Source organism: Cannabis sativa, chromosome 3 (genome assembly GCF_029168945.1).
Source record: "Cannabis sativa cultivar Pink pepper isolate KNU-18-1 chromosome 3, ASM2916894v1, whole genome shotgun sequence".
NCBI lineage: Eukaryota > Viridiplantae > Streptophyta > Magnoliopsida > Rosales > Cannabaceae > Cannabis > Cannabis sativa.
The window spans coordinates 48,862,037-48,870,355 of NC_083603.1; the positions used below are offsets into that span (position 1 = coordinate 48,862,037).

At 35.1% G+C, this 8,319-nt stretch overlaps 1 protein-coding gene across 2 annotated transcripts; it reads left to right on the forward strand.

Moving 5' to 3' along the window:
* The first annotated feature begins 5,178 nt into the window (after nucleotides 1–5,178).
* On the forward strand, nucleotides 5,179–7,206 carry LOC115709139 (carbonic anhydrase 2). Of its 2 annotated transcripts, XM_030637174.2 has the most exons (8): nucleotides 5,186–5,338; nucleotides 5,531–5,630; nucleotides 5,742–5,876; nucleotides 6,022–6,070; nucleotides 6,180–6,296; nucleotides 6,406–6,545; nucleotides 6,665–6,770; nucleotides 6,880–7,200. In XM_030637174.2, exons 2-8 carry the CDS (start codon nucleotides 5,560–5,562, stop codon nucleotides 7,015–7,017), a joined length of 756 nt encoding a protein of 251 aa, XP_030493034.2. In that variant the 5' UTR covers nucleotides 5,186–5,338; nucleotides 5,531–5,559; the 3' UTR covers nucleotides 7,018–7,200. The 2 variants fall into 2 exon arrangements, with proteins under 2 accessions (XP_060967997.1, XP_030493034.2); XM_061112014.1 differs by lacking the exon at nucleotides 6,180–6,296 and having other exon boundaries at nucleotides 5,179–5,338; nucleotides 6,880–7,206.
* The last annotated feature ends 1,113 nt before the right edge of the window (nucleotides 7,207–8,319 follow it).

The following is an 8,319-nucleotide window of genomic DNA, read 5'->3' on the forward strand; positions in this document are numbered from 1 at the left end:
ACTTCAACTCTCTTTTGCTCTTAAATCACTTGGCTCTGTTGCATATTTTCTTGGTTTTGAGATCAGTAGGGGGCATGATGGAATTCACTTATCTCAAACAAAGTACACCTTGGATCTACTCAACAAAACTAATATGTCCAATGCTAAATCTTGTCCTACTCCCATGGCTCAATGCAATAAACTCAGCCTTCAAGACAGTGCCCCTTTTGATCATCACACACTCTATCGAAGTGTCATAGGTGCACTTCAGTACCTTACACTCAGCAGACCAGACATTGCCTTCTCCGTTAATAAACTTAGTCAATTCTTGCAGGCCCCAACTCAAAATCACTGGAATGCCTGCAAGAAAATCCTCCGTTACCTTGCTGGTTCTGTTGGTGAAGGAATTTTCTTTGCCAAAACTTCCAATCCTGTCATTGAAGGCTTTTGTGACTCCGACTGGGCAAGCTCCTTGGACGATCGAAAATCTACTACCGGATATTGTATTTACTTTGGAAACAACCTTGTCAGCTGGAGCTCTCGGAAACAAAAATCCGTGGCACGCTCCAGCACAGAAGCTGAATACAGAGCATTAGCTCAAGCCTGTACTGAAGTCGTGTGGTTGCAGTCCCTTCTTACTGAAATAGGAATAAAATGCAAAGGGCCTGCCGTAATTTGGTGCGATAACTCAGGGGCAAGACAACTTGCCTCAAATCCTGTTTTTCATTCAAGAACCAAGCACATCGAAATCGATGTCCATTTCATTAGAGACAAAGTTTTGAACAAGGAAGTTGAGGTCAGATATATTCCAACAGAAGAGCAAGTGGCTGACATTCTTACAAAATCCCTCAGCATTGCTCAATTCCATTACCTTAAAAACAAGCTGGCTGTTACACATTCACCACAGCGCAGCTTGAGGGGGCGTGTTGAAAATAATGAAAATACCATCACTGAATTGGATGAGGATTGCAATTGATGACAGCCAATCATTAGCTGTCATATAGTACACTTTCTGTTAGGATTCTCCAAATATCTTGGAGATTATGTATTGTGAATATTCCCTGATTATTCCTCTCTAGAATCTTCACCCTTGTACTATAAATACATGTACACAATACTGTAAAAATTATCCGTTGAGCAAATACAAAATATATTGCAGCAAAGCAAAGTTCCTCTGCCTTTTACTCTGCTTCTTTAATTTTATTTCTGCACTTTGCTTTTAGTCTCTCCTTTTATCTGCTCCCGAGGATTTCAGCTGTCTCTCTGCTAGTCGCGTCAAGGGCCGGTCGAACTGGTCTATCTGCGATAACAACAAAGAGCGAGTAAGCAAAAGATCTCAAAAGTAATGCAGAAAATGTCTAAGTTAAAAAATACGCGACATACTAGGTCTGCGATTAAAGTCAGTTCTAATCCCAGGGACTTTAAAGACATAAAACCACTTCGATTTCCAATCCCCCATATTCGACACCATTCCTTCGACTCCGTTGATCTCAGAAGTCGCCCATTTGCTAAAGCAGTAGAAGCCATTATGAAGACCTACGCTTTTTATGTCGTAGAAATAGCTGAACTCTTCTACTGAGGGAGCCCTATGGACATACTCCATGTACATCGCATAGAAGGCTAGGGCAGTGCGGTAGCTGTTTGGAGTTAGCTGAAAAGGCGATACATCATATCGCCTGAGAATAGCTGCGATGAAGGGATGAAAGGGGACCGATACCCCACACCGAAGGATGGGTATTGAGACTACCACATCCTCTGTGGGAATGATCGCAGGGTTAGTAAACGGAAGATGCGCCCTCTGAGATGGCTTAGGTCGCTGAAACGCGAGTCGCAGCAAATTTAACCTCACAAAGGTGGTGAAGTCTGATTTGGAAACTCTCGAAATCAAATCCTCACACGCGAAGGGTTCATTCAGCTGGGAATCGTCAACCGAATCTGTCCCACTCCCCTCCGCCTCCTCCTCTTCCTCACCTGACTCGCGAACTGGAGTCGTCCATTCATCGTCCATCTCCTCGACCTCGATGTCAGGAGCATGCCTCGAGTGGATAAGGTAGTCGCGTGCCGACACTGTGGACTCGCTGTCTCGAATATCGATGGTCCCAGGTTCTGCGAGTTCTTGCACCATCTTTTCGATGTCCACAGAAGACATCGGGCCTAGCTCTATTGGAGCGGCCTCCTCTTCGGAAAGCGAAGTGGGGAGAAAGCTGTCCTCCTCCTGGTCAGCTTCACCGTCGAATGCACAGCCTCCGGAGCCGAGCTGTTGGCTATCCGACAAGTTGCTCATCTGAAAGATAGAAGATCTTTTCAGCGTGATGGATGTGTGAAAAGCAAAGTAAGTGATCTCACCCGCATTAAACTATAAAGTCGCACTCGATAGAATGGTCAGCCTCCTTGCGAATACTGACCATCCCCTCAATATGCGATAAGAGATAATACTTTCTTGGGCGAGTAATTCACGCATCCTGGGCCAAGCGGTATACCTCCAGAAATGGCTGGGAGTTTCCCAGTGACTCAAGGGGTATGCGTTTTCGAGCATAACCCTGAAGTTACTGGGATACCCCCACCGTTCCGAGACTACCTATCAGCCAAAGAGTACGATCATTTGAATATCATCGCATATTGCAAATGGCTGGGTGTACCTCAGTATCTCAAGGGGCATATAATCGCATATATGACCATTAGAATACTGAGATACACCCACCATTTGGAACAGCGATTGATACCCTCGCAACTCAGCCCGCGACATATAAAAATCCTAAAAGATCTAGCTAACAGTCAAATGAAAGTAAATCTTGGCAATACGCGAGTATTCAAATTGTTCATCTGAATACCAGCGAATATTCGAGTTGTTCATCTGAATATCCGCGAGTATTCAAGACGTAAAACAGTGCCTATATATTGTGTGCGGTTATGTCAGTTTACAGGTCATATTCTATGAATTTACCCAGGTTTCTTACCTAAAACACATAGCCTCATAAACACATACAAGCATACATTCCTAAAAAAGCCTCTAAAATACCAGAACCCAGAAAGTAAAGCATTTTTTCTCCAAACAGAAAACGAAAATGCAATGACTTGAAAACTAACCTTTAGTTTTGATTTCTGCGATTGCTCTCGATCACTTCTGAGATTGAGAATATTGTAGAAAGAGTGGTAGAAAATCTGGAAGTGGGTTTTGAAGTCTCTGTAATGGAGGGAAGGAGGAAGTTAAGAACAAGAGGGAAAAATGGAAGTATATTCAGATTTCTCTCACCTAGAAACTCGAGACAAGACTCCCATTTAAAGGACACGTATATTCAGATTTCCAATGGAAGCTGAAATGTCCATAAGGGGCTCATCGAAATTTGATCCTCGCTAGGATAGAGCCAGCGAGATCTTGCGAGCACGACCAAAGTCGGATCGCGTAATTCGCGTTATGCAGGAGGAGAGAATGGATCCAACTCGCATGTGTCGGGACATATTCGAGTATCCTTTCTATACTTCTGCGAAAGCATAGAGATCAACTCTCTATGGTGCGATTTGGTCCCAACGACCCAATAGCCTTGATAAACCGCTATAGGCTCGCATGTCTAGGTTCTATCAGCTCGATATGCGAGGTCTACAAGAGGTGATTGCTTAAGGACTCGGACAGTCCAAACGTAATGATAACCTTGCGAGCTCAACAAACGGAACATGAACAGTCAACTCGCAGATGCGGAAGACGCATACGTTGATGGACTTAGTAACTGTCACTCATTTATTAATGTTAACGTTGTTTGGGTTTAATTATTGCAATTCAATATGTAAATAATGGATTAATAATGAATGTGATCCTTATGTAACCGATTGGACACCTACTTTGTATATAAAGGGGTGATCCACCATGAAATGACACCTACGAATCCTTTGCTACAGTGGACTAAGCAGATCACAATCTGACTGAGCCACTATAATTCTTTGTCTTATTGATATTTTCCAGCTTTGTTGATTGTTCTTACATTCCCAGTCGAGTACTCGCCATTCTAGGTTGAATACTCGCACTTGTCACTTCTCTGAAATTTCTCTTTTTATATTAATTAAATAATATATTTTGGTGTTGCGAAATTCACTCGACAATAAATATATTATTTTTGGTAAAATGAATTAAGTAATTTAAATAGTTAAATAATTACATATTAAAATTCTTTTAAAATTAATAAGTAATTTTATATAGTAAAATTTATATGGTGACAATACTTGAGTATAATGTATATACAGTAGAACCTCTATCCAAGAATACACTTAGGACTAAGTAAATTATATTCTAATTGAGAGGTTATAACTAAATAGAGTTACGCTAGAAAAACAAAAATTAAAAAATCAAAAAATATCAATGTTACAATAATAACAATAAATAATCATTAATATTATATGATAATAGAAATATTTTAGAGTAAATATAATATTCATACATGTATTATAATTTAAAATAAAATTATTAATTTTACATAAATAAATTTATAAAATACATGTATATATTTTATTAAGAGGTAATTATTCTTATATAGAGGTATACTTTGGTAAGACGGGACTTAGAAAAATGTATAACTAATTACAATTTAGAGATTATTCTTATTTATAACTTGCCCAAATCGGGACTTGATTTTTTTTATAACAAATTAGAGGTTATTCTTGAATAGAGTATTCTTAAATAGAGGTTCTACTGTATTAAATTTGAGCACGTTATTGGTTTACAAGTATATAAGATACTTTAGTTTAGCATTAGTGCTATACTATACAAAGATATCAATATTACTCTGTTATAGGTACAATTAACACACATGTTTCTCAGCTTACACTCTTCCACGAACCTACGCCAGCCAACGCTTTTCATCGAAAACATAAATTCAATAAAATATAAATATTATAAGTATATATATATGTACTAAGGAGTCCATTCTTGACTCTTATGGTCCACCAAAACAAATATATAATATATTTATGACTTTTACGTTGAAATCTGATCTGGTCAATGTGTTAAAAACTGAACTTTATGTGAGAAACATATAAACAACAATTAATATGCATATTTCACTCATCAATGCTATATATATATAGTAATTGTATATTTATCAAGAATAAAACACGTGCACGCGTCATGACCCATGCATATTATTTAATTCAGTTAATTATTATGCATCATTATATCCAATTAAGAAAGTTTGGCTTATAAATAGAAGAGATTATGAGTCCCCAAACATATATCTCTAATTATCTTCTCTGCTATATATTATAATCTCGTATAGCTGCAATTCCAAACTATACATAAATATATATTAATTCTAGTTACTTATTCGACTCATACACTTGAGGAAGAAAATATTATCGATTCTTCAAAAGGGTTAGTTAATATATACACTGGTATAAATTAGCTGTTTTTCTTCATTTATATTGTTATATATTTATTAGTACTGCAACTATAACACAAAGGGGTCTATGTAATTAATATATATATATATATATCATATATACACTCAGCTGAATCTGAATCTATGTGTAATAATAACAAACGCTTAATTGCCTGAATTGGCAGAAAGGATTTATACAAACAGATTGAAAACAATGGCCGAAGAACAGTATTCCCAATTGGCCAACTATGAATGCGCCGTCAAGAAGAATCTAGTGATCATAAGGTAGGTACCTAATTAATTACTATAGCTAGATTAGATATTATGTATATATATATTTATACATTAATTAATTTACATTATAGTAACTAATTATTAAAAAAATTGATTGAATAGTGAGAAGGTCGAAAGCGAGAGCGAGAGTGAAGAGGATGAAAGCTTTGACAAAGTACGACCTGAGCACGATCTCATTGTTGATCCTCTTAAGAGAATTGCTCATGGATTTAAGCACTTTCTTTCCAACAAATATAAGTAAGAGTTAATAAATTATATATAACTTTTTTTTATGTTTATATAATATCACTAACATTTATAATATAAATATATGCATTTATTTTTTGAAAAAAAAGACCACTTGCCTAATGAATTATCTTATTTCGATGGGATGATTTTGCAGCAAGTATCCACGTTTGTTCGATGAACTTGCCGTAACTCAACATCCAAAGGTACGAATGCAAACCTTAATTAATAATTAACACAGATGTTACACGTACATATTTATTTTTGTTGATCTATCTCTGTATATTTACTTAATCTGAATTGATTGCATAACAGTTTTTGGTGTTTGCATGCTCTGATTCTCGAGTGAGTCCTTCGCATATCTTAAATTTTCAACCTGGAGAAGCTTTCATGGCTCGCAATATTGCCAATTTGATTCCGACTTTTGACAAAGTAATTAATTAATAGTTAATCAAAATATATATTTTGAAATATCTAATTAATTCTAAATTATTTCACTAATTAAATAATGATGTTATTATATAATTAATTATTTTTGTAGGGTAAAGGCTGTGAAGTTGGATCAATCATTGAATATGCGGTAGAAGAGCTTAAAATAGAGAATATTTTGGTGATTGGGCATAGTCATTGTGGTGGCATCAAAAGGCTTATGTCTCACCCCGAAGATGGTTCACGTCCCTTGTAAGAATATTAATTTCAAACTTATTTTCTTTACTAATTAATCAATTTGAATGTACATAATTTCTTTTATTATATACTTAATCATATAATTAACTTGTTGATCATTATTAAATTTGCAGCAACTTCATTGATAATTGGGTCAACATTGCTCAAGCTGCTAAGGATAAAGTCAAAGCTGAACACAAAAATTTATCATTTGAGGAACAATGCGAAATATGTGCTGAGGTATATAATATTTAAATTTAAAAAATATATATATATATCAATGATGTTACATAAATATAGCAATTAATCTAACATATTATTTATTGGTTAATAATTTATTGAATTGCAGGAAGCAATGAATATCTCCCTTAAAAATCTATATTCTTATCCATTTGTTCGAAGGGGAATTCAAGAAAAAATGATAGCACTTAGGGGTGGATACTACGACTTTGTGGCTGGATCTTTCAAGCTATGGGAACTTCAGTAGTACTTAAATATTAAATATAATTTAATTTAGACCCCAAATTTCAAGTTATGTTTCATAACTAATAATGTCTTCTGTTTAATCTTTCTACTGTATGTGTTACTTATTAATTAGTTAATTAAGCATCATTTTTCTAATTTTTTATACAACAATTAATAATAATAAAAAATTGCAACGTTTATTTATTGTTTATTTTTGTGTTGTTAATTTGCTTCTTTTATATTATTTGTAATATTTTCCATCCAGTACATAGTCATAAATATCTATACATCTATAAAATTGATAGTTATTGGGTGCTATTTTCTCGCTTAGTGTTACAAAAAGAGTAAAATAACAAAGAGTCAATTATATATGTATGTAAAACATTTTATATAAAACCATATAAGCAAAATAATTATTAATTTTGATTTATAAAAAAAATACAAAACACTTGAAGGTTTTTTTTTTTTTTTTTTTGAGAATAAAGATTGTTGTTATAAATTAAGATGAGAAATCATTTACAAAAATAATATTTATAGGTGGAGGAATACAATCCAATCAAAAGCAAGTCTCATCCACCCCTAAAGCAAATTTAGCCAAATTAACTCTGGGCAATCATATTAGCTGTTCGTTTGATGTGAGTTACATTTACATTAGAGAAAAAGAAAAGAAGACTAGAAACATCTGAAATTAAATCTTGGAAAGAAGAAAATTTATTAGATGGAAGTTTGCATAAAGCAATGGACACACGTAGAGCATCCATTTTCACATGAGTAATTGGCGAATTGAGTTGAAGTGCCTAATTTCAGCTATGAAACATTGATTTCCAAGGCCTCCGTTTCGTGAGCTGCGAAATTGCCAACTACTAGTTTGAAAGGGCTGCCTTCACATTGCCTACATTGTCACGAATAACAGCTCATATTCCTATTCTTTTTTTGTTGAATCAACTGTAGCATTCACATTTAGTTTGAGGTTACCTGGTGCTGTAGGTGTCCATGGGACTGGCGGAGCCGTGCTGGTGTGAGGCTGTGCTGAAGTACCAGTATCAGGCCTGAATTTAGCTTGTGCCACTCAAAAATTATGCAGATAGTTTTCTGCAAAAAATGTAAGATTCTTGGCAGGTTTTGCTTGGTGTCCATGTATCACTTGATTTGAAACACCCTAACTAGCATAGGCGTGTTAACGTGATTTTAGACGTAGTGTGCAGCTCATTGCTAATCAACGAGGTTTATAATGAAAATAGTGATTAAATAAAATTTTGCTTATTTAATTAAATACTTATAATATTGCATACAAAATACTTCGGGATCCCTTTTACAAATCACT

Bases quoted from the DNA above. Each gene is read 5' to 3' on its own strand.
- LOC115709139 (XM_030637174.2), top strand. From the start codon at position 5,560: ATGGCCGAAGAACAGTATTCCCAATTGGCCAACTATGAATGCGCCGTC. The intron at 5,631-5,741 runs GTAGGTACCTAA...TTGATTGAATAG, and splicing joins AAGAATCTAGTGATCATAAG to TGAGAAGGTCGAAAGCGAGA. The intron at 6,071-6,179 runs GTACGAATGCAA...ATTGCATAACAG, and splicing joins CCGTAACTCAACATCCAAAG to TTTTTGGTGTTTGCATGCTC.